We start from the raw sequence: 27004 nt of genomic DNA on the forward strand, positions 1-27004 counted from the left end.
TGTCTAGCTGAATAAATATGACTAAACTGATTTCCTCAAACAGTTTATATCAAATTTATGGAAGAAAAAACCCATATTTAAATGAACTGCAGTATATTCTCTCTGCTCCATTTTTCAAACATAAACTCAACTATCTGTTAAGCTACACAGCTGTAATTCACGCCTGTCATTTGCTATGCATTATATTGAAATGTAAGCTTCAAAATCTTAATGGGGAAGGAAAATTAATAGTACGACTAAGCAGAGTAAACATTTCTCCATAAAACTAAGAAATCAAAGAGCAAATAAAATTTACCAAATTAAGACAATCAAATTAAGAAAAAGTTGCGTTACAAATTAACATCAGAATAAAAAGCTTAACATCCTGTGCACATTTAACAAAAAAGGGGAATGGAAAATATACACACGCTATATCATCAAATTAACAATTGATATTGGATTAACATAGCCTTTTGTGTTTGTTGTAACTCGCTATTAGATCTTTTCTTTCAATTTACCTTAAGTATTAAAAGTTTGTAACGTGAGAAGTCAAAATTAACAAATGTCCCTTTCAAATTCAATTACCAGTTATACCTTTTGACACATTTCTGCTTGAAGCTGCTTCTCTATTTCTTTTCTATATTCATGAAGTTTTACTTCTAAAGATTCGTATTTTTGATGCTGGGGATAAGAGTCTGCAAACTGTTCATCAATCAGTTGAAGCTTCTCAGCTATAAAAAGAGCAATATACCCATCATCATTGAAAAACTGTCACCACAGTTATCCTATCAAAAACTATAGGAACCTGTCTCTCTGTAGGAAGTTCCTTAGTTTACCTAAGTAGCCCTGTCATAGAAAGACTTGTGTGGTACAAAAGCAGAGGCAGCACAGAAATGTCATTTATCAGCTTTATGCCACACAACATATAACTAGGAGGCAGCACTTGACTGTTTAGGCACTATTTGTGGTATTACATAGTCATTCATCGTCTTTATCATGGATGCACAAGAATTTTCTTTTGCATGCAAGTTTTAGGTTTTTTGTATTACTAACAGCAAGCACATTATAATTCAAGAACTCCCAATCTATGCTTAACTTTCACTGAAACACTATCATAGAAAGAGAAGCAAGGCATGCGTTTACAATTATGTTTTCCAGAACGTATTTCAGCACATAAAATCTACAGTCCATCTAAGATGTTACAGCTCTTAGCTAAATGCCTAAGAAAACGTCTGAGTGATTAAAAAAAAAAAAAAAAGAATCATAACAGGACTTTCATCTTATTTTAAGAAAGGTTAGAAAATCAATGTACTAACGATAGGTATGACCTTTACTTATTATTACTTTAGGCTGCATTTGAGCAAGTGATGAATATGAATGTTCACAACTGTATGAACCTTTCATACAATTTATAAATCCATACCATTTACCAATACGAAAATATCTGGGGAGACTTGCTTGCAGAGGCTGCACTTACCAAGAGATTCTCTGTAAGGAGGCACTGAGGTTGTCTGAGTCTCTGTGTCATGAGTTTCCCTACTTAGATGATGCTCTGTTAGTCCGATTAAAATCTGCATAAGAAAACCTATCAAGATCCAATATATTAATTAGTTCTGACTTCATACCAAAACTGAATTTGAGCCTGCAACTAATGAAGTCATTTTCACTGTACAAGAAAACCTATTCGATTTACAGAAAGAACCAAGTATTTAAGTAAAAATCAATACTAGTAAACTATTACGATTTTATTATAAGCATAATCCAAGTCCATCTCATTCTGCAACAGCTGTCCTTTTGCAACTTTTCCTTTCATCCATGTCTCTTTGTCCCTTTGACTTCCGAGGTCATTTGAGAGAGCAGATTATTACTACTTTAATTATGAGGTCATTAGGCAACAGGGGTTTCTGAAGATCAAGCTCCTTTAGGCTATACAATATAGCTAGGTTTCATCATGCAGACATAAGAATTATTTCTTATATAAACCAATGGAAAGTCAATTAAATCTTTAACTAGTTTTTGAAGTACATTGTGCAAGCCAGTACATTCAGTTGTAAACACAAACCAAAATCCGAGTTTGCCAAAGTTAGTGTGAAAAGCTTCCAAAGAGCATTATATTTAATAACTGATTAGAGATTTTTTCTCATATTTCTAATGTCCCAAGTCATTTATTTTGTAGGTGACTGTTAATGCTTAATGCACACAAATAGGAGGTGGATAATCCTGAAACATAATATTCATCATCCTGGTGCACTGCAAGTTTCAAAGTCTGACTGAATCCTTATTATTCCATACCAACATACACCCAAGAAATTTGAATTCCTATTGCTCGCATCTTAATAAAAATGAAGCTGACACAATTATCCTTGTCTGCATCCTGTATAAACATCTTGTACCTTTATTCTCCTTCTGAGTTCCCGAAGTCTGTAAGAAATAAAAGATGTTTTAGCCAGTCTATTTCATCACAACTGTAATTTAAGCTTATTTTCAAAATCAAAATAACTTACCAGTGATTTGTAAAGACTGGATTTTGGATTGATTCTCATTAATTGAAGAAGATCTTGCGCAGTCCACAGCTTTAGGGAAAAAAAGGTAAGTTAGAAAAGGTCAACTAATTTAAAATAATTTCAAATATGTAATAGGCAATATTTTACAGTTGTAGAATGTCTTCCATTCAAGAAAGATCTATTTATTGCCTTGTAAAACCATTTTCAGAGGTCTGCTGTTCTAGTACTACATTTACTTATCTCCACTACCAAAGACATAAGGCAGCCAACATGCGGTTTCATGATCAACTGAAGCTGTGAAAAGAGAGAGTTTTGTTTCCTCCCCACCCTGGATACATGTTCTTGCTACTTTCCTTGCCTCTTTTCTTGATTTATCATACAAATAAGATGAGCTCATTAACCAAAATGACACTAACTACTCACCAGGTCAAAAAACTAATTTTCTGTTAAAAACACCTTCACCCTATCACAAACTCATAAAGAAACAAAGAGAGGGCAAGGACTGCCCTTTTCAGCCACAGCTTGTAGTTAGAACAACTTAAACTGACCACAAACCACACTTGCAGGGAACTGAATGGCCAAACAAAAGGCTTGCTTTAATTGGGATCAGTTCCCCAAGTGTTCTGCCACACAGCCTCACAAATGGTCGTGCCAGACTACAGCTATGGACGAAGCAAGCACGAAGTTAAGAGGCTTGTGCTATGTCTTTCCAGAACAGCATCATTAGCTTATTGCCAATTTAAAGTATTCATGAAAATGGCCCTGAATAATGAAATCTTTTATGGAGATGATCAGAAGCTGTACTTGTATTTCACTATCACAAAAGGGGACTTTTTTCACTTTTGTTGGAATACGACAACTCCCAGCAAGCAAAGCTCCTAGAAGTCTCAGAAGAGCTAAATTACTGAAACTTACCTTCTTCTTCTCTAATCCACTTTCTGGAAAGAAAACAGAAAGTGAATACTCATAGCCACATCTCTGTAGATGATCTGCCACCAAACTGTTGGAAGCTGTGATCAAAAGTGAACTATCATCACTTGGAACAACCTGTGGCTGAAGCTCTCCACTTAAAATCGGGTGCATTAGTTCATGGATTAGCTGGTTTCGGAGCTGTGTCTGACACAGAAAAGACATTATATTCTTAGTTTACATGTTATTCAATGAGAGGGTTTTTTTTCAAAATTCACAGGGAGTCTCATTTTACTTGTACATGTTATATCACAACCTACCTAACAGAAATGGCCAGACTAACTGGCAAAATTTAGAACAGTGCTTGGAACACCACACCTTTCTTCAGAACGCTCTAACAGTGGCTACAGTGATCTTTGAATTTCCCTCAAGATGTATCAAATACAGGACTGAAAAGAAGTATTGTTCTCAGTCAAGGACTCACATAAACTCCACTCTAGTACCCCCAGCTTCATTTTTAGACCATTGCTTTCCTGTTCTCCTTCTCCCTGGCTTAAATAAAGCCTGCCTGATGTGGCCTTAATTTCAGGTGTACTTGGAAAACTCACTCGTCCTCTTCTGAGTCTCATATCAAGAAGCTGCCAATGCCATCACAAAAGCAGATGGGAAAACACACAGGAAATTCAATGTCTTTAGTATCAATTATTTTGTACAGAAGCAAAAGAGTACTAATCAGAAAAGCCTACAAGCACTCGTAATAATTAAATTGAATTTGTTATTATTTATTTGCATTCTATGACTTACAGCAGAGAAAAAAAGTAACCTAAAATCAGAAAGTCTCCCTCCTGTACAAGGAAGAAATAATAATTTTCATTATATAATTATACAAATTGTTTATAGCGTACTAAAAGATCACGACACAAACAGCTTTTTAAGCTTTCAACAGCAGGTATGCAATACTGACAAGGTTGATTAAAGAAGTAGCGTGTTACCAAAAACGGAACGAAATACTTACCAAAACTTAACAAACTTAGATCATCAGACTAGCCTGATATTTTAGCGTGGCCTTCTACAGAAATTACGCTGACAATAGAGAGAAACAAAGACAACTGAAAAAAACGGCTTTCCTTATTAATTTCTGAACTTCTCCAGTTTCAACCAACTTTGACAGAGATGACATCTCAAAAATAAGCAAGACCAGCAACCTCTTATACATCTTGTGACCAAGTGCAGGTGGAAAGCACAGGGCTAAATCCCCATCCCTGCTATGAGAAAGGAAGGCGGAAATCAGTTGTTGTATGTTGGCCACTCAGCATACCTGTAGCTCCAGATCCGCTCTGCCTCTTAGCAGCACAGGCAGACAGATAGGACCACGAGAAAGTTGAGAGTATTCTCATTAGAAGATGTAATCCATAAGAAATCAGTAAGAAACCCAACTGTATTAATTCTTCAGCTCAGAAAAGCTACAAAATCTTTCATACGATGTATAATCTTCTAGACAAGGAAAACAAAGCAGGAAAATGGACTTAAATAACTAATAGTCTGTCAGGTGGCATGCTAAGTCAAACAAGACAAGAAATGGTTCAAGCATTGGAAGCTTGGTATGGAAATCACTGAGGGAGAAACAAGTTGTCCTGAACAGGGAATTACTGGCTATAAGATTATTAATGCTATTCTTAAAATATAGATCTTGATTTTAAAATTTTTTTTTAACTTTAATGAATTTGACATAACAAGCAGGAGCTAAAAAAATTTGCTGGTGACATAGAGACGCATACAGAAGTATAGAAAGATCAAGACGTCATAAAAAAATGCGATCAGATGCTGTTTAAAGACTAGCAAAACTGAAACTGCATGAACTACACCATTTCAGCATTTAAGGCCTGATATGAATTTCCACTCTAACACAAGGAATTTATTGTTTGGAAAAAGCAAGATGCGGATGTGTCAACCAAACAATGACGAGCACTACAAATGTAACATGCCTCAAAAAGAGACATATGCAGACTCCCACAGACTTTCCCACAAAAACAGGGAAGGATTAATACCATTCTAAACTTTGCCTGGAAAGCTCACAAGGATCATGGTCTACTTCCTTTAAAAAAAGGGGGAAAGATTTAAAAGCGATGCAGAGCACTACTGTGGTAACCAGCAATGAGACTACTGCACCTTGACTTGCTTAGTGTTGTAGAACAGAACACTGAAGAAAAGGTATGACCGCTGCCTATAAATCATCAAGAGGAGTAAGAGCTACTTAAACTGAAGGACACTTTCAGCACAAGAAGAAAGGCCAGAGCAACCATAAATAAACCCAGACTACAAATCAGAACAAAGTTTCACTCTTGAACACCACCATATTCTAAGACATTCTCCTGAACGAGCAGACAGGGAGAAAACAGCTCAAATAGTTTTAAAACAGAACTGGAATATTTTAGGAGAATAATTCATATAGTGTGTTTACTTATAGTAGGTAATAAGCAGAGTCAGTGACCTAGGAGATCCTTTCCAAGCCTGTATTCTCATTTATTCCTCTCTTCCCTGCTTGACTTTCTTCTCAAGCATGGAAATTTTCAAAGACCTGATACAGGCCTTTAACCTTCCTGAAAAAGGCTCTGAGACTAAACCGCAACAAAAAGCACTTCTGTTTAGGAAGAACCTCGTATCTGGGGGGAAAAAACAAAACAAAACAAAAACCAGCGGAATATGAATTAGGCTGCGGCAAAAATAATACATTTGGGAGGAGTGGGAAACACGCTTATTCGGCATGACTTTCGCTGCTTTCAGTGTGAAGCAGTGCAGCGAATCACAGCTAGCACCTGCTGAAAATAAAGCACACCTTAAGCGTGTCCAGCACGCCTCGGTTCTTAAAGGTCTGATAGAGCCTTTTCCGGAGTTCATCTTGGGACAGCGTCTCCCGTTCAACCGAAGCCATCCTGCCCTACAGCACCAGGAAAAATAAGAGGGGAAAAAAAAAGACATTATTGACTCCCAGCGCGACCCAGGGCCGCCGAGCCGAGCCCAAGCTGCCGCAGCCCCCTCCGCTCCCCTCACACAGGCCCAGGCCTGCCCGGCGGCAGCCTCCCCCCCCCCCCCAACCCCAGACCGAGCCGGCCCGCCCCGGCCCCGCGCCTCAGCCCTCCGGCTCCTGCCTGAGCAGCGGCGGGCGCTCCCCGGGGCCGCCGACCCGCCCGGCCGGGCTCCGGGAGCGGCAGCGGGACCGGGCGGCGGCGCCTGAGAGCGGCGGCGGCCGCTGAGGCGTCATGGAGGCGCCGGATGCCGAGGCGGGCGGCGGGCGCCGCTTCCGGGCGGGCGGCGGGCGCCGTTGGAGAGCTGCCGTCGCAGGGTAAGGCGGCGGGCCCGGGGCCGCACCGCCCTCCCCGGCTTCTCCCTCCCTGTGCCGCGGTCGCGGGCAGCCCCTGAGGCATCCCGGCCCCCTCGCCCTCGGGGGAAGGCTGAAGGCTGCGCTGGGAGCCCCCAGGGGGGTGGGGCCGGGCCGCCTGCGTGTGAGGGAGGAGGGTGCCCGCCGTCTGCCCGTCTTCCCCTCGCTGCCGCCCGTGTGTGGGACCGGCGCGGGGGAAGGCGGGTGAGGAGGTTGCTCGGCGGCGGGCAGGCCACGGTACCTCACGGGATCACCGAGAGCGGCAGAGGAAGAGGGTTTGGGGGGTGGTAACGAGATCCGCGTCCAGGGGTTGTGCCGCTTTCCAAGGATGGTTTGGGGTTCCCCCCTCTGCCCCCCCATTTTTTAGTATAAATGCGCATACTTACAGAAGCGTTTATCTCTCTTTAGCCTGTGGTAAATACGAAGAGGAAGCATGTTGGCTGATCTTTAGGAGCATTTTCAGGGGGATTAAGAGTTTGTATGTAGACCCGTCACTAAAGCCTGTCTCTCTGTTCTTCTAAGGAGCACTACACCGAAGAATGTCTGGAAGTTTCTACTTTGTGATAGTTGGTCATCATGATAATCCCATATTTGAAATGGAATTTCTGCCTCCTGGAAAAGTAGAGTCCAAGGTGCGTTTTTTCCCCTGTGATACTCCCGTGGTGTAATTACGGCGCGTTTCTTTTTATAATTTTACCGTGTATTAGAAGCATGACCAACACGTTGTTAAAAGTGTTACTAGTATCTACTGTTTTCTGTTTTTTTACAGAAACTTTGTCATAGGGAGGAGAACTCCGGAGTTCTTGAGTCTCTTAAAAATTTTTTGCCAGATCATACTAGTTCTTCCTAAAACATGGTTTCCTTAATTATTTGATGCTGTATGGTGAAGAATATATATGCTAGTCATGCATTGGGCATTGCTCTTAGTGTGCAGAGCTTTTATAAGAGCTGTTCATTATTTAATGCTTCTTATTGTCATTCTCTGTTTTACAGCATCTGTATACAGTAATGAGCTAAAGTAAGGAACGTAAATTTGAAAGCTCTATTCGGTCATTTGTTTTTAATGCTATAAAAAGTTCTTATTTTTTAATCATCTTCAGTAGTCACTCTTGCTTTTAAGTAAGAAAGGTTTAAAACTTGGATTGATAAATACGAGCTTGAAAGCGTGAGAAATGTAAGACTCCTCATAAGTAGTGTTTCCGGTGGGAAAAGAACAAATCTATCCATTGTGGTATTACATCAAAGAAAGAATAGACTTCAGAGTAAAAGTGCGTGGATCTGCGAGTGCGTCCAAAAATGGAAGCATGCGCTGTCACTGATTTGAACAGCATGGCGTCATCTGTATTTTGAACTAGTGCCCCATAAAAGATCGTAAATAAGGCTAGTTGGACTAGACTTAGTATGAGGATGTATCAGATAGTCGAAAAATTCATTTTCTGCATTCTGCTAATGGAAGTAACTTAGCTTGGGTAAGCTTCTTCTCTGGTTGAGGTAGAAGTACTAAATTTTCTCCTAAGAGAGAATCTACACTTGATGTGCAGTGAAGGAGAACTAGTAGGCATTGGGATGTTTTGGCAACTATCGCTTCTGTTTCTGAGATGTGCCATTTAAGAGTGAATTCAGTGCAGATGCGCAGCTGCCTGAAGTACGTGGTTTGCATAATGCACGTGGTAAATCGGCACGAGCTTTTGCCCCTTAAACTTCACTACTTAGTCTCCTCCTCAGCATGGCTTAATGGATCTGGCAAAGCTGTTAATGCCTGGAGCAAAACTTGATTTGGGGGAAAAACACAGTACACCGAGAGGTGTGAGAGTGGCATTAAAAGCATCCCTATATTATGAGAAACAGTGCAAGACTACTTGTGTTTCCAGGCCAATAGAAGCTTATAGTATGATTTAGTCCTGCGTTTCTTGTTGGCGGATGTCCTCCAGTATTCTAGTTGTATACAAAGTAAATGGCTCTTTCCCCACATGACTCGTGTAGTGTTAGGGCCAGATGCTGTGATTACTCTATGAAGGCCATTTGTGTTTGTTATAGGAAGAGGCGTAATTTACATCTGCAAGCATATACCAGTTGCAGGATGTTTTTCTGCACTAGGCTCTTACGAAAAAGAAAACCCCCAAAACAATTAAAAGATCCTATGTTTCTAGGCAAATTACCTGGAAAAACAGAATCTTCGGGTGAGAATGTTACCAGTGCATCTGTCCTCTGTATCTCTCTGCTTTCCCCATCTGGCCCCCAACTTTTGCACACTGTAACCTGTTGTTCAATTTCTGCTAAATTTGAGAGAAATGTTATGGTCCAAAAAAATGCTAAATTGCTGTAAATGTCACAAAAACAGGCGACTGGAAAGCAGAGCAAAAGACTTTTATCAGGGTCCCTGTGTGGAGTAAGTTTGCAGTGGGAGATTACCCATTGGTAAACAAAAGAATTTATGCTTTAATAGATTTCTGAGCTATAAATAAAGGCTTTATTGGGTTTGCTGCTCTGAAGACTGTTTTGTGATGACCTTTTTATTATGACCTTTTTTCTCCCTTGAAACCAAGTATCGTGACAATATGTACTAGTTTCATTTAATTACAGGATGGCACATAGGTGGCAGAAAAGAAGGCTATATGTGACTTTATGTAACTTCAGCACTAGTTGCTTAGCAACTTGAGCAAATTATTGTTTATATTTCACTCCTTTCACTGAATTACTAATCCTCTGTCCTCTGGAAATACCTTAGGATGATCATCGCCATCTCAACCAGTTCATCGCCCATGCTGCTCTTGACCTTGTAGATGAGAACATGTGGCTTTCTAACAACATGTATCTGAAGACTGTGGACAAGTTTAATGAATGGTTTGTTTCTGCTTTTGTCACAGCTGGACATATCCTTCCCTCTTCTCTTTTCTTATATTTGTATAGGAAAAGCCTTTTGCCAGAAAGGGTTAAGTTAGATGGAATGACTTTGGAACAGATTTCTCTGGCTATTCACCACTATTATTGCTAGAGAGAATCACCAGCTTCAGGATGAAGTAAGTTGGGAGGCACAGCAGTTGTTGAGAATTGGGACCAAATGGAAAGATGGATTTTTCCTTTTGGAGGAGCTGAAGTAGCCTAATGAAATGCAGAGCTCACATGGAGTGGAGGAGAGAGGAATGAGAGGGGAATAATTTGAGAGGGCCTGAGCAAGCTGATACGATTCTCTTTGAATAGTATCAGATAGTGCTAGAGAGGAGAAGCAGGGATAAACCCGCTTGGTGTCAATCACACCCATCTTGAAAATGTGGTATTAAGGCTTGAGCTTATGTACAGATAGTCCTAGAATTGTTTGTTGTGAAACATTTGTTATACATAGCAAGTAACAGTGAATGTCATTTCAACTTCAGGGGTATATGGCAAAGGTGCTGAGAGCATTGTCCATATTCAGAATTGTCTAGCTTTAAAAAGAATAACCTTGAATGGAGAGGTAATTATTTTTATTTTCAAATAGGGGAATTATTTTAAAATATAAAGGTAATGCTTTCTAAATTTCACTGCTTCAGTTCTTTTAATGCTTCCTCCTACAGTCACTGCTATTTTGTGTACAGCTAAACTTTTTAAGTATATGCAGAATTAGGTGTAAATGCTTATCTCAGGATATGCTAGATGTCTCTTCCTTGTAAAAGTTAAAATTTTCCTTAATAGCTTTACATATGAGATTTATAATGCTTCACGATGTAAGGCAAGAAGATGGAATTAAGAACTTCTTTAATGATGTATATGACTTGTACATAAAGGTAAGAACCCACTTCTTACGGTCTTACTGCAGTACTTATAAGTGTGTTCTGCTGTACGTGCTCAGGCATGCTTGTATTGGCATGTTTTCACGTGGGGGGCCTGTGTAAGCGGAGAAGCACCCATGCTCTCCACATTAGCCAGAGTTGGTAACTTGACTTAAAGGCTGGATTTTCCATTGAACAGAACAGATTTTTTATAAATTAATATAAACTGTGGTCTTTCAGAATTTCTTTCCATTTTAGTCCAGTGATTTTCGTCAGTCTTGTATCAGTAGTGGTGATAACGAAAGCAAAGGGCTGTTCTCCAGAAGGCTGGTGGAAGCGCTTCACGCTCAGAACAAGCAGCCCGTGTTCTCGCCGCCGGGCGCTGCTCCCGCCAGACGGGCGCTCGCAAGCGCTGGCTGGGAGATGGCCCCCTCGGCCTCCCACGGGGGCTCAAATGGTGCTCATTTCCAAACCCGAAATTTCCACCAGTGTCATGATGGATTTGTTCTGAGGAGCTGGTGCAAAGGGGTGGCTGTGCACATATATGGGGAGAATGCAAGGGCCTGGAAAGCAAGTGACTGTTCAGGCGCTCCGTGCTCGTAAGTGGCACTAAGTAGGCTGAAAGCTAATAATATAGTTGCCATTTGAAATAACGTTTTCCAGTGCTGGGCATTGTGCTTATTGATGAGTTTTTCTTCTTTCCGCAGTTTGCAATGAATCCGTTTTATGAACTCAATTCTCCTATTCGATCCAGTGCCTTTGAAAGGAAAGTACAATTCCTTGGGAAGAAACACCTTTTAAGCTGAATAAATAAACTTCCCAAGTGAGTGCTTTTTCCGTACCTTCCTGATTATTTGAACAGTAGTTCTGGTTAGTTCTCAGCATGTTTGATACTCATCTTCTGAAGATTAACAAATTGGATGCTGAAGAAGCTTTTTTTTTTTTTTTTTTTTGCCGATACAGATAAGAACAGCCAAGCTTCTCTGGTTAAAACATGTATCTTAATAAGTTTCCTTTTATGTGCTATGAAAAGTAAGTTTAAAAATGTCAGGGGCTGAACAGGTACAAACTGAGACGTGGGTGTCAATGCACATGCAAAATGTAAGGCTCTTTACAGGGTAGGAGGAAATCTGATCTAAATGCAAAATACACTTCAGTCATGTGATTTAATATGAGCAGAAGGGAATTCTTGTCTGTTTGGCCTAAGTGGTTAATTTTGTTACAAACTTTCCTACTTACAGTCTTTCCCTAGAGAACTTACTCTGCAGACTAAACAGACTAACCTTACTCTTTGTGGTATTAAATCAGGTCTATCTATATTGTAATGTATGTATTATAAAGTGCTCAATAAAAAGAAGAGAGGAAAGCAAAGCTCTGTCTTCAGTATTTCAAGAAGTTTTTATAAAAATCCTTGAAGTTTTAAAGCTTAAAATTTCAAATTTACCAGAAGCTTAGTGCAATACATGTTTAGCTGCAGTGTTGCATCAATGAAATGAATGAATAAAGTAGACCAGAACAGCTCTGTCTGCCCTGACTTTAATTCTGATTCACGCACGGAAAAAAACCAAACTAAATTTACATGTCTAAACCCACTTCTTTCCATTATCTCTGCAAGTGCTGACATTTTCTTTTTGAAAATGTATTTAGAGTAGGATATTTGAACCATGGAACTCTTATTTGTTGAAGTTTCAGAAAGGCATTATTTGGCCTGTCTGGCTACTATTCCATCATAAAATGTGGTTAGGGACCCTTTTGTAAAACTTAGCATCATTCCAAAACAGTAATTTTTAAATAGGTCATTTGGCATATTGTCCTGGTTTCGGCTGGTATAGAGTTAATCTTCTTTCTAGTAGCCGGTATAGTGTTATGTTTTAGATTCAGTATGAGAAGAATGTTGGTAACACACTGATGTTTTCAGTTGTTGGTAAGTCGTGTTTATACTAAGTCAAGGATCTTTCAGCTTCTCATGCCCAGCCAGCAAGAAGGCTGGAGGGGCACAAGGAGTTGGGAGGGGACACAGCCAGGACAGCTGACCCAAACTGGCCAAAGGGGTATTCCATACCATGGGATGTCATGTCCAGTATATAAACTGGGGGGAGTTGGCCTGGGGGGATCGCTGCTCAGGAACTTCCTGGGCATTGGTCAGTGAATGGCAAGCAATTGCATTGCACATCACTTGGTTTGTATATTCCAATATTGTTATTATTGTCATTCTACTATCATCATTATTATTTTCTTCTTTTCTGTCCTATTAAACTGTCTTTATCTCAACCCACGAGTTTTACTTTTTCCTCAATTCTCTCCCCCATCCTACTGCAGGGGCCAGGGGGGGAGCGGGGGAGTGAGTGAGCAGCTGTGTGGTGCCGAGTTGCCAGCTGGGGTTAAACCACAACACATATATGTACTTAATATTTTCATTGGTTTCACAGTTTTTTTAAGTAGTCTGTTTCCCTTCGCAGCAAATCTGTATAAGCTATCTTCTTGGACTTTTTAAATGTCTGAAAAGTAATTTCCAAAGGAAGTGGCAGGCTGTTGTCGGAAGTGAGTTTTGCATAGTCTGTACAATTAAAGGGACCACAGGTGTATGTGCTTTAAATGTATAGTCAGTCATTATTTCTTTGTAATTTACACTTACTGCTAAACTGTCACTGTAAAATATTCCATGAGAAAAAGAACATGATATAAAGGTTGCAATATTTACCTTAAATAAAACACGGAATGATGCAGTATCGATGCCTGTTGAGTATACTTGAAATGATTTATGAGAGAACTAGATGATCATGGTAAGGCTACCTTTATTGGTGGGGTGGCAAGTGAAAATGGGAATACTTGTCTTTGCATTATTATTTCATAAAAACTGCATTGTACAGCATTTTGGTAATGTCATGTAATCTTACATAAATCAACCGGGTTTTATTTTTCTTTGCTATATACATGAAAGCAACAGAAACACACTTGAGGTGAAGCGTTCTCGTTCATACAAGGAGCCACTGAGTTGGGGCTGTTGTGCTGTTTTCTGCCTCCTCCCCAGTAGCAGCATGGTTGGAAAAACACTAACAGTTAAGATTCACTGAGGAAATACTTATGTTAAATAATTGTGTACGTGGCAGTAATAAAAGTTTTGGCAAAGATGAAGGATTAGTGCTAAGAGTTTCCACCACTTTCAGAAACTGTGGGACAATTGTATTTTCTGCCAGCACACAGTAGGAAGTTTTCTCTCTTGCCTGATCTCTGAAGGCAGTTAGCCAAACGGTGCCTGTTCTTATGCCCCCCATACATCCTTCCCCATTTCTTCTGAATACAGGAATTGTAAATGGGAAACGCAGTCTCATGGGTCCATCTAGGCTTTATGAAAACAGGCTGTTACTGGCCAGAGGGAAGGGAGAATTACGTGCTAACTCATTACATTAATCATTAGAGAGGTTGCGGTGAGGAATGTTGTCTCATGACAGAATTCTGAAGGACCTTGGCTAGGTCACTGTGATTTCCCTGTGTATGGAGGAACACTTGTTTATGTTTGGTTTGCGACTTTGCAATCAGCTGAAACACTACTATCTGGAAGCAACAGGTGAAAGTTACCTTGTGATCAGCTATAGTCACAAATCTGCACTGGGTCTGAAAGATGCAGTTCAAGCATGCTTCAAACAATGAACAGTTCCTCAACGGACAAGGCAGAAGAGAGACCTCCTTTCCAAGTATGGTGTTTGTGCCCCATCCGAGAGGCTTAGGAATAAGAATTCAAATGAAATCTGTTGCAATGTGAGAAAGCAGCAGATAACCTGTATTATGCAATAAAGGCAACAAAAAGGTTTAGAAGTTAAAGGGACTGGAATTACTCTAGATGATACAAAATTCAAGCATAAGGAAATGGGAACATTAACACAAGCTAAGAACATGAACCAACCTTAATAAATCTAGGCTGGAAATGCAACTTAGACACAACTTTCTGCACGGTTCTGTTACTGTTTAGGTAACCCCTCATACGACTTGACTTAAAGTAAGATCAGTTTAAGGTACAGAGCAACTGTTAAAGCAAACAGCCTGGTTCCGGCAGCAGTCTGACACAAAGCATCTATGTATTATATACTATACCTGTCCTAGGTAGTTTCTTCCCACTCCCATTTTGCTGTCTGTTCTAATAAGCATAGCTTTCATCAATCCCACCTATTTGCCATGGCAGTATTTTTTGCTCCGCATTTTAAAGAACATCTGGAACTTTGCATATATATTACATAGTACACTGTCACGCTACAGAACTCTAAATATTGCTAACAAACAGGACCCCCTAATATATGAGGTACATTACTACTTGAAATGCATCAGTGAATTGAAACCTAAGCCACAAGCGCCTACCTTACCTCCGTATTAAATGAGAGACACTAAGCTTTCACAAAGTACAGAAATGCCTCTGTTATTAAGCATTATGATTTTTTTTGTACCTATCATCTCTATCTGCTTGTCATAGGACTTTTGCTTCTTTCAAGTACTTGATAGTCTCCCTCTGAGACCAAATCCTGACCACAACCTAATTCCTATACTGTCTTATTTACGATAGCATGTAAACCCCCGTTCATCTTTACTAGCCACTTTAGTGATTAGCAGACAGTTGTGGTACAGCAGCTTCCAGGGCACAAGTAATACACTTCTATTGTATTAAGTTTTATTTAACTTTATTAAGCCTGATTCTCAGATGGAGGCTTGGTAACCATGATGTTACATGGAAAGGGGACAGATGGGAAAACACAGATGCATGCTTAAGCACAAGACAGACCACAACAGTTCTCATCCTTAATTGTTTCCTTTTAGCAATCTTATTTGAATCCTGTCTATAGTACTCCAATCACAGTAACTTCATCTCCTGTTGTTTCATCCTCAACCTCTGCTAAAATGAACGTTAAAGGAAGCTTTAAGAAGTAACGTAGCAGTTTTACAACAATTCCATGTCACTAGCGTAGTAACCCCCAATGCAAGCAGTCTTCATTTTTAAAGCTTAAGAAGAATTTAGCTAAAATTTTCTTCACAGATCTTTTCATTCATTGACTAGAAATTAAACATAACAGAAGTAGCAGCTGAACCTATATTTAGCTGTTAGGTGACTGAAGCTTAAAACACAGTTCTGTTGCTGTATATGCAGGACTGTAAGAGTGAATTAGACTGAGGAATGTACAAAAGATATAAAGATGTCACTTTTAAGCAGGAGCAGCAGATCTATGGAGTAAAGTTGTCCTGGACAGGTTCAAGCAAGAATACAATACAGTCAGAAAAGTGTATTAAGAACTACAAGAAGGATTTGTTTTGCAAGCTTTACTTCCAAATAATTACACCTGGTACAGACTGAACAGATAGGTTAGGAGAAAGCTCTCACTGTTAACTGTACTCTCAAGAAAGGCTTTTCTATTGGAACAAAAAAGTTGCTGTACAGAAAGCAGAGTCTGTGTAGTTTAGTGAGTAACACAGCCTGTCCCATAGGCCTCGGACTTCCTTTTGAAGTCCATAACGTGTATACGTGCATGCCTGTCAGCAGTCAGATTACACATTGAAGCAACAGCGTGCTATCAAGGTAGCTATTACAAAGACAGTGGGTACTCTTGAGAGCCAACATTAAACAATTTCTCATACAAGTATTCTACCATTTAACTGCAACAGAGAGCCTCAAGTACACCTCCTGTGGTTTCATCTGCATTACTGCAGAAGGACTGTCCATTAAATACAGAATTTATTTCTGTTCATCATCATGTAATGGGTACAGTAATATAAAAGACATTCTCTTAAATGTTTAAGTTCATATCCTCAAATAGCAAATTAAATAAGGATCAAATTCAGCTCAAACACTAGCTGTAGGTATTTACTCGTATTAGGGCTGAAAGCTGTCACCATCTACTGTACGTCAAGAGCTTCCTGAGTTCTCTATGTATTGCCAATCCTTAGTTTCACAGTGCAGAGATTACTGGTAAACACATTCATAGCTCAGGTTAACAGGAACAAGAAGTTTGGAACTTTAAGGCTGTATACTAAAAGTTCTCTTGCAAATGTGTCATAATGTGGATCCCTTCAAGTGCTATTAAAGCTGACTGAATAAAGTATATCTTTTCCATAACTAAAAATGATTATAACTTCAGTTATTCAGATTTTTTACCTTATTGATCAGAAACATGCTAGAATGGGACTTAAGGCAAAGACATGTATCACCTTAAAAAAAAAAATCATCAGTATCTTGCATTAAACTGCTGGAAAAATTAGTACAGCATTAGAATAGTAAATGAAAGGAAAATGGACATTAAATATGTAGGAAATTTATTTCCTACTTAAAAACCTACACAAATTATAGCAACATCAGGCAATTAGAGAAGACCCAAGGGTAATTTATATTAACTTATAATAAACACATTAGAGATGAAGTACCAGTCACAGCAAAAGGAATGTAGTGAGACTGAAGTTTAATATCTAGCATTAAGAAACTGACTTCTAGTGAAACAAAAATGGAATGCCGATTTCATAAAAATATACACATATAAAAGTATCTTTGTGCCTGAATTCCAAAACAGTTTCTCCAAAGTAGTGCTTCTAGAACTTTCAAGTTTTAATTATATTCAAAGTATTTATCATTTGAATAAAGTTGGCAAATTACATTCTTGTATTGTTTTTACTTGACACCTTCCTAAACAGAAAGTGTCACTAATTCAATAATGGGTCACTCACGAATGGAAATTTTTCTTTTGCTCCCCCAAGAAAGCAGCACAGTATTACAATTTTAATATTGGAGTGAAACCCATTTGTTATTTTATCTAGTACACCTTCCCCATCCTTTTATAGAGCAAGCTAGTCAAAAGTAATTTGGCCAAAAAAAAATTTAAGTCAACAACAAGATGAACTGGGTTTCGGTTTCCGATGAAGGTTTACTGTATCTGTTTGAATAAAGTGATCTGATCTATCCTCAGAGGCTAGAACTCTCCTAACAGCTTCTTCAAAGGCTGCTGCAACATTAGTGGCATCTTTTGCACTGGTTTCAAAATAGGGATGGTTGCCATTATTCCTGCACCAGTCTTGGGCTTCTTCTGTAGACACTTGCCTTTCATCGATATCAACTTTGTTACCCAGTATCACAAATGGAAAACTTTCAGGCTCCTTGACATCTGCATAATAAATGAATTCTTTCTTCCAGTTGCTTAAGTTTTGGAAGCTTTGAGAGTCATCCACGCTGAAGGTTAGCAGGCAACAGTCAGAACCTCTATAGAAAGGAGTCCGCAAGCTCCTAAAACGTTCCTGACCTGCTGTGTCCCATATCTGCATTGTAACAAAATGTCCATCAACTTCCAACTCTTTATTTAAGAATTCCACACCTATTGTATGAAACAGCTGTGCATCAAACTTGTTGGTGACGTATCTGTTCATAAGGGAACTCTTCCCAACTCCACCATCTCCTAGCAGTATTACTTTAAGGAGTGATGATTTTGCTGCCATTGTTATCCTCCTGGTTTCCTAGACCTGTAAAGATTAAGAAAATCATTAAAAAGGAAAGAGCTGTGAGCAGAAAATTTCATACACATAAATATCTAGAAAGTGTTAAAGTCCAACAACATCAAATTTCATGTACAAAAGCAGGACTATGCTGAACAGATGAAGCGTAGATACTCATAGTAAGAATACCCACTCAAGAATACCACATGTTTAAGAGGTGTCTCTGCCACAGACTGCAGTCTGTATGGCAGTCTAAGCAGTACACTGCATTACTGAATTACCCATCTGTCACTTAAAACCCCCAAACCCTTCAATGTTTGTGCAGGAGGGGTATCGCATCACAGTCAGCGAAGGCAATGATTCATTTATGTTCACTGAAAAAGATCCATGGAAGTGGAGTGAGAGAGTTTTGTAGAGCACATGCCTTGAACTAGTCACTTCAGAGCCTTATTTCATTAGCAAAGTTATTTTTTAATATGCAAAAGTGAAGAGGTAGCTTTAGGAATAAAGCAGGACACTCTCTGTTATACTGGAGTAACTGCTGCACTTCACCCCAAACTGCAATCAAACAAGGAATTTTAAATCAAGTCACAGGGAACAGTTCTCTACAGAACAAATGCAAATACTGGGATTTTGTTTTAAAAGTCAGGTGACTAGGTATTGGTACACAAACATTTGGTATTTTAGTTTACTCCTTGCAGAACAGCCATGATGAATGGAATACTATTACAACTACTACAAAAGCGAATTCACTGTTGCTGCTTCAAATGGTACTTAAGATGCCAAATACTGAGGCCAAGTCTACACTGACAGTTCAGTTAGTAGGTGTCAACTTCCCGTGGTAAAACTGTCAAAAAGCCTGAAAGTGCTAGTGAAGAGCCTGGCTGCAAGCACAGGGATGGTAAAGTAGTAGCACGAATGAAGCTTTTTTACTGTCCGATTTTAGTGTTAAAGGATTATTTTTTTTTTTTAAAAAGTAGTTAGCTCATTAGTGTTTTGTGCCAGCCCAAGGTTTGCTGTCATTACCGTAACGTCACCTAATAATGTAAAAAAGTGTTTTAATTGCTTGGGGGTAAAGTTTCTTTTTAAAGAGCCCAAACTTAAAAGTTTCTGCATGAGAACTGCTGTCCCTGTACTGCTCCGTTACTAAAAGAGCTGAAAGTAATTCAGCCAAAACAGGCTTCTCTGAAAATAGCATCTATTTAAAATGGAAATGGGTCATAAGTCGGCTAGTCCATCTCCTTCTCTGAAGGAAGGAATGCGGTCTTGCTAGTTGTAATTAGCGTTACTGGCATATACATCACCCACAGAGTATGGTTATGGAATTAACACCTGATAGAAGCTGGCATGAGAGTCATATGACTCTGTGCTGCCTTAGAATCAAGGCCTACATTAGAAGCAAGAAATTTCAGGAATTTTTTTTTTTGTCTTTAACTTTCCATCTTTGAATGATTATTTGTTAGACATATTCTACAGCTGAAGCCTCAACACAAAGAAATTTCAAAATATAAGGAACAGTGGCTGCTTCCATTAAAAAAATTCTTCAGAGCAAGTAATTTTATTCATTTGTACTGTGTAATTAAAAAACAATGTTTATAAATCCTTAATATTTCTACAGGTTTGTATCACAACAATGTTAAAACTGCTTAGAGAACTGCAAGTGGATTGTTCGTTTAACTTTCACAGTGCTATGGGGTAATTGCTATGGCTCAGGATATGAACACATAGCTTTTTATGTATGTGAAAAGCCTTATTAAAGTCACCAGCCTACTTGCACATGATTTCCACGTTCATGCTGAAATAATTAAAATGGTCCAGTGTCTTCACTTATTTCCCTAATTCCTACTATTGGTTAACAAGTAAGTTATTTGAGCTATGCCATTAGATAGTAGCGTCATCTTAGTAAATAATGCATTCATGAGAACAGAGGGTACTGAATGTTTCCCTGTTCTTCCACTTCAGTGTAGGAACAAGTTACAATTATATTTGTTTTTTTCCGTCCTACTGAAATCACAAGTTCCCTAGAAGACAATGTGAATAAAAAACTGACTTACGTAGTTCTGACTGGTACTATGCACTTGTTTCTTTAGCTTCTACAGTTTGAAGAACTGCAATTATCATTAAATTCTCCATGAAGTCACATTTTAAACAAAATACAAGTAAGGAAACTCTGTTAACAGTATCTAGTACTTTTGTGCATCCAGAACCTGAGAAGTTAATTTGCACAGTTTCAACTACGTGGACCATTACAGTGAGGTCTAGGAGCCTGATGACCATAAAAATACTTCCACTGGGCAGACAATTATAGATCAGCCACAAACCATTAGAAGTGTCTTTTCAACTAGAACCAAACTGGTCCTTCTACAGAAAAGCTAGAGAAACACTCTTCCCAGGACCGATAAGCAAGTATCTCAATGTGATGTTGCAGGCAATGTCACTCTTCAGAACATTCAGGCTCCACAGTAGCAGCTGTCATGCTCTAGCTAGCAGTTAATGTTTTTGTAAAGTTTTTAATCCAAAATAAATGGGATACATGTTCAGTCATTTAAGTACATACTTACAAGCTGGATCTGAAACAGCAAAGAAGCATGTTTAAAGGCATTAAGAAGCATTTTTGTTTGGAAACAGCAAAGACTTTATATAATTACAGTTTTTCTGACTATGTAAGGGACTCATCTGTAGCTCCACTGATTATGTGATTTAGAGTATCTGCAGAACCAGGACAGTAGTTTTCAGCACCATAGGCTGCTGCATTTTTTCCATTTACACATCTTTAAATAAGTTAAGATTTTTAAAGAGCTCAATTTTTGTAACTGTGGGGTTTTTTTTTACCCTAAGTTATGAAGCCTTAATACTCCAACAAATAAAGTAACAATAAAATCCTTAAGATGCCTGGAGAATTAATGTTATTTCTCCTATTACGTTCTTTGAACTTATCTGTATAATGTGCTTTTTGACAATGTTTTCAGAATGAACAGTCAACATCTGATATCATATTACTGAAAATTTATTACCTGAATAGTTCAGTTTAAATCATCACTCAGCATCTGAAAATAAAACAAAAACTCAATTTCCAACGTGCACCCGATTGTTTTAACCAACATCAAGAACTTTTAAGACACCACAGAACTACAGATAACTATTTGTTCCAGTTATTTCTTACATTAAACTAATTGTGCAGCACAGTAAGGGTAGTCTCAACCTAGTACACAGGGTCTGTAAAGAGAAGATTTTTCCCTCATGTTCCTCTATCATTTCAATATTCAAAGAAACTCAGAGCAAATAAAAAGCAGCCCCACTCTGGCCCATTTTGATAACGATCTCTGAATTGCCTCCACCAAATTTATGAGGACTCAAGCTCTTAGACCACTGACTTCAGTATTCCTGTTAAAAGCAGGGAATGGTTTCTAAGTGTCATTTCTAACACCATCATATACCATAACACAAATAGTAATTTAATTGTCACCTCCCAGAATCTCCCTTTTAAACAGTGAGCTGAATAACAAATCTGAAATGTTTCCATTAGCAGTCCAAACATTTGCTGGCAAGACTAAAAACAACATGCTAAGCAACTTCAAAAAAATCAGCATGCATTACAAAATCTTTGATTCGAGCCCCTCAAAGCTTAGAGAAACACCACTGCCTTGTCCAATCTATCCATCTAGATTTTCTTAATTCCATGACTCAGCTTCATAGCTGCCTTTCTGAGTGCAATTACCTCTTTTAACACTTAGGTACTGAGGCAGCACTCAAAGAAAAGCGAGATTCTTGGTCTAAAAAAACATAGCAGCAACACACAAACTTAATCTAGGAATTTGTCTTTTTTACTATAAAAAAATCATTTAATAGATTAAGGAGGACCTACTTATACCAGAGTACTGAAGGCTGAAGACAGGTGCTGAACTCAAGTTATAGCTGTGGAAAAATACTGTTAGCCAACACAGTAATTGCATTTTATCTATGATGTCAGCAAGCACACTTAAACTATTAAGCAAACTGAGTCAATTGGACCAATTTAGTTTCACTTTTACCATACTGATACCAAGTACAGCAGCACGCCATAAAAAAACAAAAACAAAAAAACAACCAAACCACATAGCAACTGAAATCGCACCTCTAGCCCCCCCCCCTTTTTTTTTTTTAATGAAAGACACCTAAAACTGGGTCTGTTGCAATAGCACCACTGAATTCCTTCAGTATTCTTGAAGGAACAGATGTAAGGGACACCTCAAATTCCCAGACTATTGCTTCTCCACTTGTACCTACTTTCTAACTTGGAAACAGGCAAGAAAATTTATTTCAATCACCATTTACATCCAGTGATCACCTGCTATATGAAATCATGACTAAACCCAAAGGTTTCCTTGAAGATATGTGGTACACTGTCCTTTAACTAAAGTTGTTAAAGAGCACCCATTTGACTTGGAGAAGGAAAAAAATCCAAAGTAAGGCAGACTCAAGTTTGTTCCAATTAATCATGTTTATTTACAGCCTAATATGCTTTCACCCAGGACTTCTTAAAAAAAGGGGCCATCTTTGTTAAAGATTTAAGAATAAACACTCTCTCAGAGTTACTCAGAAGCAGAATTAGCAGTCCCATAACTAGTACAACAATAACACTGACCATGTTTCATAACTTCCTATCCTCAAATTTACACATATACAACACATCCATTTCAGCTTTGAAGCTTATTCACAGTTTTCTTTGCTAAGCCATCTTATTTCGTTAAACCGCAGGCATCAGACATGAACAGTTTAAAAAGGCACACAAACACTTCAAGTATTTTGTCTGACAAAACCACTGGCCTTTCAATAACATAATGTAAACTTACTCCCTCATTAGCAATTTTTTTTTTCCTTAACACTAACAAAGCATTTGACAGTATTGACCAGGCTAGCATAGAAAAAAGTTGTTTCTCGTGGTTTGTTAGTTGCAGTGGCTCATCAAAAAATGACATAAATTCCTTCTCTGTAAAATGTCTGGGAAAAAAAAGTCCCAAGAACTATCAGAGTTGCAGTAGAAGGGGCAGAATCCGGAACTATGTAAAGCAGTTTTCAACACTTACTGTTTGTGGTGTTTTTACATCTCTCAGCCCTGAATAACTACAGAGTAGTTACACTTGTCACCTACAGCAGATTTGCAAGTTTCCAGAAATCTGGAAAGAAAAGGACAGAAGCAAATTTTCTCCCTTTTATCTGCTTAGCCAATCCTTGTTCTTGTATTCAGAAAGTACTGGTTTACACCTTGGCCAATTAAGTGGCACAAGAGCGGTTTTTCAGTGTGTAAGCGGCCACAAGCCTGTTTGACCTTGAAAGATTTTGCTCTCAATTCAAAGGGAAACATACAGATATGAAGTCAAGATGCTACACACTTTGTACTTTTGAATGCATTACAAGCTCAGACATTAGTCAGCCTCCAAACTGACCCTCCCCTCCACAGGGTACCATTGTAAGAGCTGTGGATCAGGAACATCCCTTTACTGATGGGGCCACTTGTCAGCTGCCTAGTTCTCCAGAAGCCTGGAAGCCCTTCAATCATATGGCTCGACCTACTGAGATCCTAATCATCTTTTAAGTCTTCCTTCCTTTATCTAGGATTTCACCATTGCACTGCAAAGGTAGTTTGTGTTTCCTGTTAGACAGATCTTTAATAATTTGATGACAGGTTATCTGAAAATAGCAGACTAGACACACTTTATCAAACACCAGAATATCACTAGAGTTTATTCATAGTAATTTGTAATATGAACACAACCCAAACTGAACTGACATACAGCTGTTGCCACTCATTTGATTACCAAAAAGCTGTATTTGGGGGTTTGTTTACAAGGTTATTTTTAACTCCTACGTAGTTCAGGACTCTAGTTCAAACAGTTGCCTGGCATGACTCAGGACTATGAAAGAAGCAGCAGCCAAGGGAAGGAATCCTTAAGTCCACATAACCCCTGGATCATGAAATCATCCCAGTACCTACTGTCTGAAACAATTTATTCTAACTTAAATCTAGCCACAAACTCATCAGCAAAACTTGTCTGGAGAAATACCTACATTTATACCTCTGCTAGTTTAATCTTGCAGAGATCTGGCCTTCCCTTTCCATCACGTTCCCCACATTCAAGTAGAATGAACAAACTATCATTTATTCTGATTTAATCAGAGTTGACATTTCTCAGCAGCTCACAACTGAGCATTTCCCAACTTAAATATTCTATTACTTTCAGCCAACTTCAAAACACCCTTAGGTGCTGCTCCTCTTGGTCCTACATTTCTAACAATTCATGAGTTAATTGACATTCTCCTTGCAACCTACTTCTCTGTTACTGCTTCCCACTCTTTCAATAACTTACCAAGCAATTATTTCTGCTCATACGTGCTCATCTTTCTCCCTTGCATTAGCTTCCCTTTTCCTCCAGGGACTCTTAGCAGTAGCAGCCTCTGTTGGTCAGGCTACATTGTGCATTCATATTCTTCCCAATATAACTATGTGGCCAAAGCCCATCCCTAAGGGATTAAGTGGGTTGCACTGCACCAGGCCAACATACTGCCTGCTCTGTGGAGAATGAAAATAAAAACAACACACCAAGGAGAATGAACATTCTAAAAAAAAAAAAAAAAAAAACCAAAATGAAAAAACAAAAAAAAACCCACAAAACTTAAGGAATTCTTCTAAGACTTTTTGCTAGGAAGTTTTTATTCATTGTGAAACATTTATGTGAAATTCCAATCCTAAGGAGCTGAAAGATCTGTTTCTCATGATTCATTACTAAATTGACACAAAATAAAATACAGCTTGAAATCCAAATACCTCATTTGACCCTCTGCAGTTTTTTTTCACATATTCTCAATTTAAGGAAACTGATGGTTTGTTTGAGCACTCAAAAGCAAAACAAGGACTGCTAGAGCCTTTTTTTTTTTTTAGTGCACACTCCCTATATATATTTAACCTAACGGAAGAGGCTTTACTAAAATTAAGGCAACAAACAGAGCTCCATACAACCTGAAAGAAGACAGAGAAAAATAAGCTTATTATAAATTCCATGTTGATACTGAAACACAGATACCATCCTTTGGTTAGGCTTCTCTAGAAATAGAAAGTGTTAGGAAAAAAGAGGTTTGGATTTATTTTGGGTATGTCTGAGAAACAGCTCTCCCTCCAGTCTGCCATTACAGCTTGTTACCTTATAAGCTACTAAAAAGCCACCAAAAAATCCTCTAAAAAGCCCAGTCACACACAACCACCCTTGCTCTAAAAAAAGCAAGCACTGACAACTTCAGCATTGTCCAACGCTTTAAAAGTAAAGACAAATAAAAACCACATGCTTATTCAGTAGAGCTGTAAATTATTATGGACAACGAAAGAAGGAAAACAACATGTGGGGTGGCAGAGTGCATGACAGCTATCTGCAGCCAGGCAAGTATTTTAATTCCAAAAGAAAATTTAGCCAAGGAGTTCCCTGCTTGCCTGTCCCACCCAAGTTAGTAAAATTAAGTGCTATGTATCTAGTTATATGTAACCTTCCTATAAAGGCCAGTAACACAGGTTTTTAAAACTAGGTTTCTTGCACTATTCCGTTATTCATTCGATTATTTTGCACGAGGTACATTTAACATGGAATACTTACACTGGAAACTGCTCACTAACCACTCGGACGTAAGCGAGTCAACAATCTTAACCTAACCCTTTTGGTTCTCCAGCCATCACCACATCCAAGTTCGGACAGCCGTCTGCCACAACGAGAAAAGCAACCGGCCGCTGCAGAGCGGAGCTAAATGCAGTCGCTGGATCGAAAAAGAAGAACTAAAACCCACCATTTGCTCAGGGTCCCCTTGGGAACACAGAAGTCCTTCTTCAGCAGACAGCAAACAGGAAAAGGCGATAAAGGGATTTTTTTTTTTTTTTAATATTTCCCCCCCCCCCCCCCGTTTTGAAGGGTGGTGAGGAGACAGGTACGAAACCGAGTTCCACCCCAACACCTCGGAGATCTTCACCGGCGCCGAGGAAGCACCGCGGGGTCGCAGAGCGGGCCCTGCGCCGGCGGGAGCCGTTGCCGGTCCCGGAGTCACGGGATCCCCCGTCACGCCGCCCTCCCCGCCGCGGCCCCCTCACGGGGCGCTCCGCAGGGCCGGGCCGGGGAAGGCTCGGCAGCCGGCGGTTCCCGAGCAAGCAGCGGGAGCCGGCAGAGCGGGGAACGGAGCAGCTAAGCGGAGAGCGAGGAGGAAGGAGAATAACGCAAACCCCGGTCAGCCCCACACCGCCGCCGCCCCCCGCCCCGCCTCAAGGCTGCCGGGGTAGGAGCGCGGCGCCGGGGCAGAGCGAGCCCCTCACCGCCAACGGCGGGCCCGGAGAAAGCCCTCAGCCACCGGCCGACCGGCTCGCCCGCGCCTGCTGAGGAAAAGGGAGGGGAGCCCGCCACGGCGGCCGATACCTGCCCGCGGGGAAGGGGGGGGGGGGGGGCTGCCGCCGGTCCCGAGCCCGGGCTGCGCCGCTGCCGCCGGGCGCTGTGGAAGGAAGAAACAACATGGCGGAGCGGGGAGGGGGCGGGGGCTGGGGGGATCACGTGAGCCCAGCCCCGGGCAGCCGGCCCCGCCTTCTCGGGGAGGAGGGGCGGGGGCGTGGCTCGCCCCACCCACCCGAGGCCCCGCCCCCGAGCGGGGGGCGGGGGGGATGTCCGTGTGTCCGTCCGTCCGTCCGTCCGCCGAGGGCCACACCGCTCGTCGCTCACTACTAGCGTGTAACGTTGAAAAGAAGCAGCACTGCCCTACTGCAAGAGGGCACGACTTTTATTTGCTCCGGAAGGGTCTGAATTATTAAGCTTTAAAACGCCTTTATGTAGTATGTGCAGGTCGGAGTTGTTTATTAAAGGCAGTAGTCTCGCTGTGCTCCACGCAAACTCAGGATGGTAAGGCAGCTTTGCTTTACAGGGAGAGACATCTAAAGACATACGCGTGTCAGGGAAGGAACTAACCAAAATCCAAAGAACACTATCTAAAAAGAGTAGTCAGACACCTTTTTCTATAGGAATTCA

General features: G+C 40.0%; 3 protein-coding genes across 12 annotated transcripts in view; 1 reads left to right on the top strand and 2 right to left on the bottom strand.

The window, feature by feature from the left end:
• Window positions 1-6646, bottom strand: part of OFD1 (OFD1 centriole and centriolar satellite protein) — a 35344-nt gene extending 28698 nt beyond the window's left edge. Inside the window, exons 1-7 of one of the 3 annotated variants that reach the window (XM_052773802.1) lie at window positions 6542-6646; window positions 6229-6330; window positions 3399-3599; window positions 2484-2552; window positions 2373-2400; window positions 1457-1564; window positions 574-710 (exon numbers count right to left, since the gene is read on the bottom strand). In XM_052773802.1, coding sequence (XP_052629762.1) covers window positions 574-710; window positions 1457-1564; window positions 2373-2400; window positions 2484-2552; window positions 3399-3599; window positions 6229-6324 — 639 coding nt within the window. In that variant the 5' untranslated portion in view covers window positions 6325-6330; window positions 6542-6646. Of the gene's footprint in view, window positions 1-573; window positions 711-1456; window positions 1565-2372; window positions 2401-2483; window positions 2553-3398; window positions 3600-4710; window positions 4887-6228; window positions 6331-6541 lie in introns of those variants that run through there. The other 2 variants (XM_052773803.1, XM_052773804.1) reach the window with 2 other exon arrangements.
• Window positions 6647-6666: 20 nt separating this feature from the next.
• On the top strand, window positions 6667-13249 carry TRAPPC2 (trafficking protein particle complex subunit 2). Its single transcript, XM_052773826.1, has 5 exons — window positions 6667-6735; window positions 7294-7403; window positions 9500-9642; window positions 10448-10535; window positions 11228-13249. The coding sequence occupies exons 2-5, from the start codon at window positions 7311-7313 to the stop codon at window positions 11324-11326; spliced, it is 423 nt and encodes a 140-aa protein (XP_052629786.1). The 5' UTR covers window positions 6667-6735; window positions 7294-7310; the 3' UTR covers window positions 11327-13249.
• A 1909-nt stretch (window positions 13250-15158) lies between these two features.
• Window positions 15159-27004, bottom strand: part of RAB9A (RAB9A, member RAS oncogene family) — a 32659-nt gene continuing 20813 nt past the window's right edge. The window contains exons 1-3 of one of the 8 annotated variants that reach the window (XM_052773823.1): window positions 25601-25881; window positions 20993-21025; window positions 15159-18005 (exon numbers count right to left, since the gene is read on the bottom strand). In XM_052773823.1, the coding sequence (XP_052629783.1) occupies window positions 17376-17981 (606 nt within the window). In that variant the 5' untranslated portion in view covers window positions 17982-18005; window positions 20993-21025; window positions 25601-25881 and the 3' untranslated portion in view covers window positions 15159-17375. The other 7 variants (XM_052773819.1, XM_052773821.1, XM_052773820.1 and 4 more) reach the window with 7 other exon arrangements.

This window comes from Harpia harpyja, chromosome 22 (assembly GCF_026419915.1).
Source record: "Harpia harpyja isolate bHarHar1 chromosome 22, bHarHar1 primary haplotype, whole genome shotgun sequence".
Taxonomy (NCBI): domain Eukaryota; kingdom Metazoa; phylum Chordata; class Aves; order Accipitriformes; family Accipitridae; genus Harpia; species Harpia harpyja.